General features: G+C 47.3%; 1 protein-coding gene across 3 annotated transcripts; it reads right to left on the reverse strand.

The window, feature by feature from the left end:
• Positions 1-2,369: 2,369 nt before the first annotated feature.
• LOC123061956 (auxin-responsive protein IAA6) lies at positions 2,370-5,525 on the reverse strand. 3 transcript variants are annotated; one of them, XM_044485246.1, is made up of 7 exons: positions 5,277-5,525; positions 4,372-4,765; positions 4,094-4,271; positions 3,232-3,494; positions 2,962-3,109; positions 2,801-2,864; positions 2,370-2,682 (listed from the first exon to the last, which is right to left on the reverse strand). In XM_044485246.1, the coding sequence occupies exons 2-7, from the start codon at positions 4,706-4,708 to the stop codon at positions 2,647-2,649; spliced, it is 1,026 nt and encodes a 341-aa protein (XP_044341181.1). In that variant the 5' UTR covers positions 4,709-4,765; positions 5,277-5,525; the 3' UTR covers positions 2,370-2,646. The 3 variants fall into 3 exon arrangements, with proteins under 3 accessions (XP_044341181.1, XP_044341182.1, XP_044341183.1); XM_044485247.1 differs by having other exon boundaries at positions 4,372-4,756; positions 5,277-5,504; XM_044485248.1 differs by having other exon boundaries at positions 4,372-4,756; positions 4,837-5,500.
• Between the last annotated feature and the right edge of the window lie 8,560 nt (positions 5,526-14,085).

A 14,085-nucleotide genomic window follows, 5' to 3' on the forward strand; every position in this document is an offset into this window, starting at 1 on the left:
ATCCTACTTTATGAACTAGGTGTCACAATCAGGAGTGGAGCCTGCAAGGTGTGGTGATGTGGTTTTGAACTGTACTTGACCTTTCCTTTTAATATAATGGTATTACCTTTCGCCATTTTCTTTTAAAAGAATTATGTGGTCCTGTTCTTGGATGCAGCACAATAATTGGATCACTGTACCTTTTTACTCAGAGAGGTGCCTTGCTGATTTATTTGTTCTTTGCATAGCTAGTACCTGCAATTTTGATGTAAGATGTTAGGTGAATCCATGCTAGACGCCTTCGTGCTGCACATTCCTGGTGCGTCCATTCCCTGCCTTCTGATAGAGTATATTCTCTGGTTATCTGATTGCTGCTCTTTTATCTATGTTTGTTCTCTTATTTGATCCATCCACCTGAATAGTCGATGTGCCATCTAGTATCTTTTGATGAATGATGATGATAACATCATAGCAATGCACGTATCGACACATGATCCAGTCAGCTGCAGCTCACATGCGTGGAACTGTGAACCCATACACTTGAATATGTGATTAGTTAGTGTTGGTACAGAAGGTGAATCGATATTGTAGAACATTCTTCCCGAACTGCTACACAGACTCTTTTGATGCATGAGCCCCTTGTGGGCTGAAGGTGCGTCTATGGGATGTGCACATGTCCCATTGCAAGTTTGTGACTGTAGCATTAGGAATTAGCGCGCACATTACAAGACATCTCTTGCTCATGGGCTCCCAACATGTGAAACTGCTGGTGTCCTCAGTTACGTGTGTGCCTTTACACTTCTGTAGTCTCTTCGATTGGCAGGTTGATTTTAAGTACTCTCTCCGATCCATATTACTACTTGTTTTAGATTTGTCTAGATACGGATGTATCTAGACACGATTTGTCTAGATACGGATGTATCTAGACACTACGTGTCTAGATACATCCGTATCTAGACAAATCTAAGACAAGTAGTAATATGGATTGGAGGGAGTATCGAGAAGTAAACAACTAGTAGTGGCATAGTGGAATAGAAAATTCACAGTTGGGTGCTTGAAATAAGGTTGGCTTTGTCATTCTGCATTATCTTATCACCTTTTCTGGCTTTCACCGACACCAAAAACACCGTGCTTGCAAAAGCGCTACCGTTTTTTAGTCCATATTAGTAAAACATACATTTGCACACTGCAAGTGGCAACACATGAGTGCACAACACAACGGGGATAAAGATGTCCGGTAAAGACATTACGAAAGGGCTAAGATTCTTTGATAAATCCACCCCACCTCTGCTACTTTTCCTACTGTCTGGAATTTAGCGATGGTCCAGTGACAAAGACCCTTTCTTTGCCCGCAATTTCAAAGTTGTGAGCATCAAGGTGAATATCCCCTGTACCACAAAAGCTTTTCTCCTCTCAGTCTCCTTTACCATCAGCTGACCCGTAAGCTTGTTTGGTGCTCGTATGCTTCATTATACAGATTTATGTCGACACACATACAGGTGTTACTCATCTGTCGAAACAGCTGACCTGCCTGCACTGTAGTTGTTTCATTGACAACATCCTGCACACTGAAGGAGGAACAAGTATGCACGTACTATAATAAGGTATGCTTCGTAACGACCAAACACAAATGTCCTCCTATTGGTGTCTATTGTACAATCTAGTTGCATGGGCTTGTCTTGGTACTGTACTGTATATAAGTATTTCAATTTGCTTTCGTCAGTTTGGCTTCTTGTATTGTGGGGCGTTGCTAAAATCCGCTCTAGAAGTGATATGATCAAGTTGGCAAGTTGAAGCCAGTGTGCAGTTTCTGTCATCCAGAAAGAACCAATGCCACCTGTTTTTAATCTTGACTTTGTCAAGAGCCTTTTGATATGATCATCAGAGCAGTATTGGGATAACTTCTAGGTTTGGCAAGTGGTGCTATCAGATGGGTATAATCACTAGCGCACCTAGAACACGTACTCGTATAAAAACAGTACATACTGTTGATTCTTAGCATCACAGAGGCGAAAGGATGAAAAGGTTGGCCCTCCTGTGTGTAGTCATGATCTTTGCCTCTATGAGGAGCGATTGGTAGTTTGATGCCCAGCCAGTATGAAGGCATCAGCACATATTTTACTTTCGGCAATTTTGTGGTTTGGTCAAACCTTTCTCATGGTTTTCGTGACCACAAATTTAGAAAGGGGTGTGGTTGGAAAGATAATATTGAATTAACAACTCAGCTACTGGACCCTTCAGCCTTTTTATATCCTAAACTTCTATAGCATATTCCACATGAAGTTGCTACTCCATATATATCGTTCGGTGGTGTGATGCTATCAGGACAGGCCAGGTGCTGGTCCTCTTTTGTCATGAACAGATTTGCATGTCAGGTTACAAATTTGTCAGAGAAAATAGGCGCCAAATCTATGTAACTGAATCGAGAACTATAGCGTTAAATACAAGGTAGCCTAATTTACAAAATAGGCAGGATATCTCCATGCATCTGCGGTATGCTAATTCATCTCACTACAAGAAAAAAAGGTTACCGAACTACTAATCCTCAAAAAGGATAACGATCTCCAAACTGACCACAGGATTTAGGTCTCCCCTGCTTCTTAGGAGTTCCTTTAGTTTACGGCTTCAGTGAGCAACATTCCAAATGGTTGAAAAGGTGTCACCATTTCAGCCATTTGCTGCTCTCTCAGGAGTAGCTCCAATCTGAAACGAAAGGAAAAAAAAACAGAATTTGAAAGAGTCAGCTGTGGCTCAGTCTGGGCAATCCAAACATGTACTTGATATCGGCACAGATTAACAGAAAAGTGCAGCTGTTGCTTACCAGATCATGGGAAAGCTCTGAGCTTCTCAGAACCCTCAGCCTTTTAGCGGTCGAGACAAACACACTGCAGTAGTTATTATGTACAAGCAGTTTAGATGGTGTCGAGGAGCTTAACACAAATAATTTTGGAAAACTGTATATGATGGAACAATCAAGCTTACTTCCAAGGGACATCCCCAACCAGCATCCTGTCTCCTTCACTGTCTTCGTAAACTAGAGTATATTCACCGGACCCGTCTAGCAACTGCGAAAATATTTTTTCATCTGCTCCTTGCTGTGTACGGTCAACCTTAGACGGGTCCCTTTGCACTGCAACATGGTCATGTGTAAGTTGTAATAAAAACGAAGATATCAACCTAGTTTTGATATGAATTGACAGTTTGAAACTAAATCAAAGTACTTATTTTATTTGGATTATTGTTAATTCGTACCTTGAAGAAACCCGTGGAAGAGATCTTTGACAGCCAATGAAAGTCTCCCGTAGCTGTCACATGCTGCAAGATCAACTTTCCTTCCAATGGGGATCCCATCCATGTTGATTTTCACAAGAGGGCTTTTCTTGCAGTCAAGCACGGCCTTGGCATCGGCTTCACCGATTTGTGGTTCAGGGGGCTGTTTGGATGCACTAGTGCTTGCAAGGTTTCTCCTGAATGACCGGATTGGAGGCCAGCCGACCACTGGAGCTGCAGCCCCTCTGTATAAGATTAGAGCACGGTGAGTTCTTCTGTGAAAGGCCAGCCAAATAAATACTTGCATGCTAGTTTTATTGGACTAAATAGTTGGATATTTATGGTCACTCTAGTATTCACCCTTTCTATTTGCACTGCACTTGGTACCAAAATACACACACACACACACACACACTACCACTACTTTACTAGTATAATGTTAACAATCCAAAGGTAAGCGCCACAAGACAGAAACTGTAAAGAACAGCAAAATAATACAGTGCCTACAGACTTGAGCAAAAAAGGCAACCATCTTTTAAACAAAAAACTAATATAAAGTAAAGCAAGCTTTTGGAAAGGAAACCTGTGAGCCTTAGAGCCTCATGTTGACCAACTAAGAAGAACCGACCTTACGCCACTGCAAACTACTCCCTCCGTTCATACAAATACAATATATTCTAATCTTTTTCTGAATCAGATGTATATAGACACGTTTTAGTCCGTATGTAGTCCTCGGATGATCATGGAGGAACAATCCTTGAATGAACTATCAAAGCAAACGCAGGCGTAGTTCCTTGGTGAGAGCAGAAAAGATGGCAGAGGCACCATGCAGGGGTATCATTACCTTCCCCGCGCCTGCGGTCTGTTGCCGATGTTGCGCGCAGGTGTAGCAGGAGGGGCATGTGCTGGTGGTGGTGGGGGACAGCACCCTTTCTTCCTCTCACCGACGGCCTCTGTATTTTCCTCCTCCATCGCCAGTTCCTTCCCACATGCTGCTGCTCTCGCCTGCTCCTTCTCATAACCTTTAAACAACAGAACAAAGAGTATGTTTAGTTCACTGCTTCGACGGACCTGCTGTTACCATGTTCCAAGCGCAAAAGCACAATAAAAGTTGCTTGTTACCTTGTGCTTTGGCCTCAACCGTGTCCAGGAACCCCCTCTTTGCTCCGGTGGTGGTCGTCGTCGTGGTGGCCGTGGAGTGTCTAGGGGGGTACCCGAGGGAGAGGGCCGGGCTCTCCTGATGCACGCTCTTCTCTCTTGAGCTGGCCGCTGGCTCCTCTTGTACGAGGCCTGGAAGGCCAAGCTTCAGCTCCAGTTTCTCGTCCTCGTCGCTCCCGAAGCCTGTGTTTTTTGACCTGCCCTGCCCTGGCGCTCCTCCTCTCAGGCTCCATTCTTTCTCGTCCGGGATGAGATCCAGGAGTCGAGGCATGGCTTCTCTTTTCATGGAGCTTTCTTCCATAGGACTCGTTCTTGGCGAGCCAATTCAAAGTCTCCGAGACTCCAAATGCTACACCAGCTAGTAGTATAATATTAGTAAGAATTGGTGTCAATGATATGAGAGGAGACAAGTTCAGTTGTACACTCAACTTAGCCTAGCTAAAAGTGCGAAACCAGCGGGAAGCGTATGCTGAGGTCAAAGCGGCGAACACGCGGATGAAAGAGAGGGAGAGAGAGCAAGGGGAAACGGGAACTTGAGATCAAATCAACCAGTTTCTACTTTCTAGCGAGGAAGACAGAAGGTTTTGCGCGACAAGACAAGACAATAAGGAAGTAAACATGAAGGACACGGAAGCAGAAAAGCTCATGGCTAGAAACAGAAGAATGGCTAGCGAGCGTGCGTTGGCTGGAGGAAATACTCCAAGCAGTCAAGTCAGAGATCATGTCAAACAATCATATCAGCTAGCTCGTGTTAAAACCGTTTGAGGCAAGAAAAGAAGAAGCCGCAGCCTCTTTAATTGGCAAACGCACTTTACCCTTAGCAAAGTAGACCAAAATAACCAGAAGCCACAGTTAACACAGAAACTCACCAGGGGATGAGCTGAGAAGAGCAGGCAGTTGAAGCGAGCCTTAGGCCAAGCGATGATGATGAGCTCCGGAAGCAAGCAGGATGTGGGATGGGAAATGGCCAAGTGGAAGCGGATGGGTAGCTAGCTAGGAGAGGTATGTGGAGAGGGGGGTCGAGAAATGGCACCTTGGCTCTGTTACCGACCAGGCTTTGAGCGCGAGCGTGGCGTGGGTGCCTCGAGCTCCTTGCACGCCGTGCCTTTATGGGCTTTCTTCTTTCTTTTGCCCCTAGAGCCGGCCGGCCGGCCGGCTCTCCTTTTTATCCCGCCGCTTTTTCGCTCCGTTTATCTGGACCGGACCGGTCCGGCCCGGAGGAGAGCGTGAGTGCGTGCATCGCGCGTCCGTCGGCGACCGATTAGGTGTGTGGCCGGGGAGATTTGCCACGTGACACATTTAGAGAGAGATTCCGTTTGCGTTGCGAAAGAGGACGGACGGACGATCGCGATGACCTGGTCACGGGGGAGTCGAGTTTGCGTGTCTCCCGTGAGAGCGTGCGTATATCGTTCGTTGGCGGCCCGGATGGATGATGATGGTGCGGTGGGCTGGGGCGGGCGAGGCGTGCGTGCTCCAGCTCCAGGCCAGGACAGGAACATCCATCGGCACGCACGCCTATCCGGTCCGGGCAAGTGGGGGTGATGCGACGGGTGTGCCTCCTCGCCTGCATCTCTCTCTGTGCGCGTGTGGTGCTGTTGCTCACAACAGCTCGGCTGGGTGCCGTATGGATTGGCTCCACTGCTTCTTCCCTCCTGTTCACACCTGGCCCGCCCGGCCGACCGCTGGGGGGACCGTTGTGGATGAGGAGGATTTTTTTCCTTTGTTTCCGCACCCACTTGTTGATGACCAGTCCCGGAGCTCCCGCGCCCCAACTCTTCTCTGTTCATCTAAAAAAGAAACGGAAAAAACAACTCTTTTCTGTTAATGTTTGGCAGGAACAGCCGATCCGTGGGATCAGGGCATGTACAATGGTTCTATCTTAAGAGTGCCACGTAGGATAAATGATGAGGTGGAGGAGAGAGAAATCATAAGAGAAGGCTTGTCTTCTCTTATTTAAGAGAAGACAAGAGATGATCTCTTAGCATAATTTGTCTCACCATGTTTTTAGGAACAGTTAATTATTGAAGATAAGACTAAGAGATGACCCATTGTAAACATACTTTCTTGTCATCTCTAATTTACATGCAAAACTTAAGATAAGACCATCTTATCAACCATTGTACATGCCCTCATGTTGGTGGTTGACAAAACTGTGCTTGTTGAGTTATACTGACTGATACTACTAGTGTTGGAACACGTCTACTCCCACGTCCTCCATGCCGCCAGCCCGCCCGGGTCCTGCGCCCACGATGGCTCGTCCCGCACGTAGCTCACGCTCCCATAGGACTATCTAGTTCAGTTGCAGTCTAGGGCATGCACAACGCTGTTGACTCAGCTGTCTGTAAGACATGCCACTTAGGATTCTAGAGATGAGTTGGATGAAAGAGAAACAAGAGAGAGGAAGAGGTCGTATATAATTCTGCTGACGGTCGAAACTCGGTGGCTAACGACGCCTCTTTTCCCGTTGCGTCGAATGTCGCCCGTAACGATGGCACGATGGTCGTTGATATTTTTTCAGGCAGACGTGGGTTTCTATAGACAACGAAACAGACGACCTGTTGTAGGAGGGAGGGCCTATGGAGTACTGTCTACAAGAGACGGGTGTACATGCCCTTATCCTGCCGTTGTATATCCGTGTATATATATGTGTAACACTGTGCAGTCATAATATACTCCCTCCGGTCCTTTTTACTCTGCACATTGGTTTTGCCGAAAGTCAAACTTTGCTAAGTTTGACCAAATTTTTATTAAAAATTATTAGCATCTATAATATTTAATAAATATAATATAAAAATATATTCCAAGATGAATCTAATGATATTGGTGTTGTTATGTGAATGTCTATAATTTTTTATATAAACTTGGTCAAAGTTGGATGAGATTGACTTTAGACAAACCTAATATGCAGAGTAAAAAGGACCGGAGGGAGTACAAAGAGTTTCACTCTGCAACTACTAGTTGGCTCTACCGGGCGCATGCGTGCGCGCGGAAATGGAGGGCAAGATAATGTTTGCTTACTGTGCCAAGTCATTGACGATCAAATTTTCAACTGTTTGAGCATCCATCCACCGTGCAAGTTGATCGGGATGGATGTTAGCTAGCAGTTGGCAGCACCTTTGACCCCGGGGCGTCTGAGCCTTGCTGAATTTGCTTTCTTCTTGCCTTTCCATACGAGTAAAATAATAGTAATAGTGAACCAAGTTTGTTGACTGTTGCGTGTATGGCCGAGTTTTGACAAGGGCGTGAGGCAACAGTTTATACTCTACTTCCAACGTGACTGAGCAAACAGCCTTCCCCCTGAAAATTCCAAATTTGTTGGCAATCACTGTTCATGGGTTCTCTGCCGCGCCCTTCGCCTCGCATAGCATCCAGCTAGTAGGGTCTGCATGCATGCAGTGCAACGCAGTGCCTGCAGTAGCATGTGTACTTTTCTTGCCCATCATCAGCAAGATGGATCAAAAGTATCTTTAGGGAAAGAAAATAAAATATTAGTACCCTTATGCTCAAAGCAGGTCAATTTCACGCCGAATCATTAGCCCCCTAATCGAGGTTAAGACCCAATCAGTGCTAACTCCCATCCATTATTGTTTGCTTGGGTAGGTAGTTCACGTTGTTGTTTTTGTAACCATGATAAAACAATACAACATTTATTCCTTGAATGCCCACTCGTCAAATTGCTTTGGAGAACGATTCATATAGCCTTCAACATTAACCCTTCAGTTGACATTGAGTCGTTGTTTGAAACGTGGTTAGCTGGGGTTGAACATACTATTGCGGCTCGTATTCGGATTGGAATATGTGCGCTTCTATGGGTTATATGAAACTGTCGGAATGATTTTATTTTTAACAGACAATACTATTTAACTTTCTTGTAGGTCATCTTCAGAGCTACCGTATGGATCCGTATGTGGTCCTTACTCACTCCTATGGACTCTATGAAGCCTTTGGTTATTGGGTGTAACCAGTGGAAGATGGTAGCACGAGCTATATTCAACCGGTTCGGATGGCGGTCACATAACAGGATAGAAGTTTAGAAAGCTTATCCTTCATATTGCTGTACCGGTTATGATTGTCACCATGTATTTTTCTTTCTGCTTAGCTCCGCTTGTGCGTTGTAATACTTTTTTGACGTTGTAATACTTTGTGGATCTTTTAATAAAATGGCCGCATGCATCATTATGGTGTAGAGGTCGGGAGTACGCCTTCATTTCCAAAAAAAGTCACTTGCCAGCTCCTCTATTGCAGAGCTAAGAAATGGTATACAAGAACATTGTGGCAAGGGCGGCCACCAATACCAGGCCCTGTCATACTGATATTTGGTACTATACCTCTCCCCTATCAATTGAATCTCAGTTGCACATACATAATAATATCCACTTGAGTGTACAAGAAACAATAGCACCTAAGTATAATTCACCAGCAAACGGAGGCAAGTCTTCGCTACTAGGAAAAGGCCTACTAATGGCGCACCTAATTTGGTCATTAATGGCGCATTAGTGGTGCGCCATTAGTATATTTTACTAATGGCGCACCACAGGTGCGCCGTTAGTATCTGGTATACTAATGGCGCACCTCAGATGCGCCATTAGTATATACAACAGTGCGCCATTAGTATGCCTCCCAGGGGGCCATGTATACCCAGGTGCTTTGGCATACTAATGGCGCACAACAACAAGATGCGCCATTAGTAACTTCGGCATACTAATGACGCACTGTTTAATGATGCGTCATTAGTATCGTTTGGCATACTAATGGCGCACTGTGATGTGATGCGCCATTAGTATGAATATTAGGTTTTTTTTTAATTTTTTGTTTTTTGCACAGGTTACAAAATGTATAATTGGACAAAATATAGACAGCACACATCAACAACAGATTCATCGAATACAATAGAAGATTAGTCTCTGAATACAATTCATCATATTAGCCTCCGAATACAATTCATCATATTAGTCTCCGAATTGAAAAGACTGAAGAAAGATAGAACATTATATTACAAGTCTCGAGACCGCGAGTAGCGAGTTTGTCTTCACATTACAAGTCGATATCGATCATCTAAACTACCATCACATAGAAGAGAGCCGCGGTCATCACGATGAGCATCATCACGATGAAACTCGTCTTCATCCGGTTCCTCCAGCGCTCCCTCCCCTCTCCCGCTAGATAGCGAGCGTATCTAGATTCGGCCTCGGCCCTAGTGGTGTACCCTTTGTAACTGTTACCGCTGAATCGGTGAACCTGTCTCCGACACTCCTCCCAGCCGTCGTAGACTTTGGGAACCTTACCCTTGTACACGACATACGACAGCATCGCTATGCAGTAGCCAAACGAAACGTTAGTACCAATTCACAAACAATACATAAGCAATATATAAGTATGCAACAGAACGATCGGAAGAGAAAAGCAAGACATTAATAGCATCGATTACATCTAAGTTGAACGACTCTCGAAACCAAAGAGACATACTACAAGTACATTAAAGTTTAATTACAACATGAGCCAATCGATGTTTCAGAACTAGACACAGCATCACTGCTTTCGACTCGACTCAAGGGACCGGAGCGTGGATGAAGCCGCCGTCTATCATGGGAGTCATTAAATAACGATCGTTGTCAGCCTGCATTTGTAGCATTGTGTCGATGTCACTGTTGGACGGTTGATTTTTGAGGTAGAACTGCCCCGAGGAACGAAGGACATCTTGATGGATGATTTCCGCAAACTCCGACTGGATGCGAAAGAATTCTTGTCTGATGTCCGCGTCCTGTATTGCCGACACGCTCGCGGCCCAATCTTTGAGTTTACTCGGTAGCAGAAGTTGATGATGGTCCCGTACGATCGCCCGCATGTGATGGATGGCGTAGTAGGCACCCTTCTGACCGCCAGGCGGCTGCTTGACGCAGCAGAACGTCGTATTGTGGGAGAACACGTGCTTGCCGTACTTACGAATAGGCCTGGTGAAGGTGCCTCCAGATTTGACGTAGCCGGGGAGAACATCATCAAGAACCTTCTTGACATTTGTGTAGTCTACGTTCGACTGACGGTTCGGGTCGAAATACGTGGCTATGGAATATTTGGGGCTTAGGAGGATGAGCGCGCAATATGTGTCACTGCAGAAAACACGGAATGTTAAAATAAAAATGATCGAAATCTAAGAATTCATATGTTACGGGGCGGTTGAGGGGAGGACTTACTCGGGAAAGTAAGGCATGAGGAAGTTATCCTTATCTTGGTTTGCCAGAATGACGCCTTCGAGGTAAGAAGTCGCGACTTGCCGGTCCCCAGTGCTGCCCAAGATCTTGGCACGCATGTAGAAGGGGTTGACTATCACGATGTCCGGGGTCTTGTCGTGAATGATCCGCACCTCCATACTCAGCGAAAATAGCCGAACGAAGGTGTAGTGCAGCGGATGAAGGTTCAACATAGCGTGGATATCATCAAACCGCAGGACGATCGTACCCCCGATGGAGTTATCCACAAAGCCCTTGCCCTCTGGCACCTTGGCCGTGAAAATCGGGTATGCCACATCCTTCTCTCCGAGACGCCGCTTCTCTAAAGAAAGAACACTGTCATGCAGATTCCGCATAGCACCGGTTGCAGCATCGAGCATATTTCTCGGTAGCATCGGCCTACCTGCCACATGCACCCTCCTCGAGATATCCTCAGGTGAAGGTGGCCCGTCCTGAGCACGGATCGTACTCGGTGCCGGCTGGCCCGCACCCTTGTTAGTCTTTCTTTTGCGTGCCTTCTTCTTCTCCTGTAATGGGACCGAGTTCTGCTCACAGACCGCCTTCTTGAGTGTGTTGGGGCTGATAATATTTCGCACCTCGCCTATTTGAGGCTCGGTGAAGTCGGCAGCTGGAGGCATCTCCTGAGAGCTGAACGGCAAACGACACCTGTTGCAACTTGGCTTCTCCGCGGTACCAGCTAGATCGCGCACGTCTTTTGTTGGGTTGGGTTCTTGAGAAGGAGGCCCCATGAAGTCGCCACCGTACCCATGATCGGCAAAGTACTGATCGACGTTGGCAAATGTATCGTCGTCGTCGTCGTTCTGATCCTGTTCCATATGCATGTTTGGATCCAGTGGCATAGGGATGTCCGGCACCGTTGCGGCTGTCTTGCCATGGGGCCGACTTGGCACCGGCACGACTGGCGGTGTTGTCTTTGGGGTGGTGTCCCCCGCCCCCAAACGAATCTGGCTCTTCAGCCAAAGCAGGGGCCAGCTCAGGCAGGCGCTGAGGGTCATCACGTCATCATCGTCGGCCCCGACGGGTCGAATCGGAGGTAACAACTCGTCGCAGCTTGGCAGCACCCGAACCAGTTGAATCCTAAACAAGTTGGGTGGCATCTGGGTACCGTGGAACAAGGGGTTGCCCGGTTGAACGATTTTGCCCTTGGCGACATCGACCAACTCGTTGTTCACGAAGTGCAGGAGAGTGCACGGAACGTCGGCGGCGCCCTGCGAAAACATGTAGGGCGTCAGGGATGCCCAGTCAAAGGCAAGGAGATGAAGTCCTCGGCCGAGAGAGGCTTAATTAGTTACCGTGATGATGGCGTCGTGCTCGGCTAATGTCGAGGCACCGCCAACGGCGAGCGTGCAGTTGACGGAGGGGCCGCTTGCTGCAGAGGTGCCGGCCGGCGTACACCCGGGTGCATTAAGCTCCCGTGCTGGCGTCGGAGACACCAATGCCGCCTCCGCCGGAGACACCAATGGCCCCGCCATCGCGTTTTGCGAGTTGCTAGCCGTGAAGCTAGGAATCGGGGGCGGCCCTGTTGGCCGCCCGCAATCCACGCACTAATCCCCTGGATCAAGGTAGGCACAATGGCGGTGATCGTCGCTCCGAGTTGTTGTTGCACTTGCTCTTGGACAATCTCCGGAATCCGCGCCACCTGTGCCCTGAGTTCTTGAACCTCGCGTGCCTGGCTTTCCGAGCTGGTCTTTTTCTCCTTTCGCCCACGAGTGTTATAGTATGACGACCATTTTGTCGACAAGCCTTTGCCGGCCACACGACCAGCTGACGTCGGCTTACTGAGCTTATCCTTGTTCTTCATTACATTCAACGCCCTATTTAGAGTGGTGTCCCAAGGGTTGCTCTTAGTCGACCCCGCGCTACTGCTTTCAGTCGCCTGTAGAAGGAATGTGAACCATTTAGAAATTTGGCTTCATTAATTAGAATGCAACCATATGGAGCTAATTACGCGGGGGTGTATTCCTTACCAGAACAAGCTCAAGCGCCCTGGTCTTCGGATCCGTGGTAAGCTCCTTTGTTTTCGGGTCCTTCTTGTACCGGGCCCTGACAAAGTTCCTGGTCTGCTTGTCACCGTATTTATCAAAGAGGGGCGCTAGGCCTTGCTTGGCACGGTCCGCCTCCTCCTTGTCCCATATAGGCTCCGCCACTCTGTAACCGCCGGGACCGAGTGTGTGTTCCCCTAAGTTCAGCTCCCGCATTTCTTTCCCCCACTTACTTGATTCGGAGTTTGCGGTGCTCGAGCAATTGATCTTGAAGTCGTTGTAGTCATCTTCGGTGATCGAAGGATTTTTCTCCTTGATCTTCTCATAACTCTCACCTTTCTCGATCATTCTCTTCACATTGCTTTTCCAAGTAGTCAGGGCCTTGCTCATCTTCGTGAGGGCAACATTGTTCACTTTATTCCCTTTGAGGCTTGTGTTTTCAAATTCAGCGAGGAACTTGTATCGTTCGTGCAGCTTCGTGAAGAGGAGGTTGCGCAAATTCCCTCGGTCAGGATGCCTCAGGTTCTCGGTGTTGATCGAGACGGTGATCCGGAGAATGCACCCGAGCTGAAGCGAGTACCCCTTGACTATTCGTTCGGGCGCCGTTGGATTCCCGTCAGAGTCCACTTCAGTAACTTCCTCCTTGAGGGTGCGGAGCACGGTCGGGCGCCGGTCCTTCCGTTGCCTCTTCGGTTGGCTGCCATCTGTGCGTGCGCCGCCATCATCAGTGGTGGCATCCTCGGTGGCACCATCAGTGGTGGCATCAGTGGGGTCATCCTCGGCGGTACCATCAGTGGTCTCAGGATCAGTGGGGAAGGCGGCGTCCTCATACAAGTGAGGTTGTTCCTCCATCTCCTTGGACAACTCCCAGAATGCCTTGCCGCCCGAACCCCCGGCCTCATTGTTGTTGGCCATGTTTCTCTCTAAATAGGAACAAAGTTTGGTCAAAAAGTTGGTTATTGTCAAGGAACAAGATCATGGTCTCATCATTTAGGGTTTGTCGACACCGAGGCATCCTAAAAGCTAAGCTTTTATCATTGAGGGTTTTTCGACGCCGAGGCACCCTAAAAGCCTAAGCTTTCATCATTTCGGTTTTTATCGACACCGAGGCACCCTAAAAGCCATGCATTAGTCACAAGTACACCGGGGCACTTGATCCTACTTAATTAACTACTAAGATACCCCGGCCCATGCATTAGTCACAAGTACCCCATATGTCCTATTTTTAGCAAAGTCATGCTAAAATTCACGGAAAATTTCAGCATGACCTTTGCTGAAAATAGGACATATGGAGTACCCGAATTTGCCGGAACGGAAGTTAATCGACATTCCGGCAAACTCAAGGGCCTCTCGGGGTACCTGCAAAATCATTATCCAATGAAGGAATTGTGCCGCACACTGCTGCCTCACACTGCTGCCAAAATCATTATCGACATGCTGAACTTGTA

Source organism: Triticum aestivum, chromosome 3A, assembly GCF_018294505.1.
Source record: "Triticum aestivum cultivar Chinese Spring chromosome 3A, IWGSC CS RefSeq v2.1, whole genome shotgun sequence".
NCBI lineage: Eukaryota > Viridiplantae > Streptophyta > Magnoliopsida > Poales > Poaceae > Triticum > Triticum aestivum.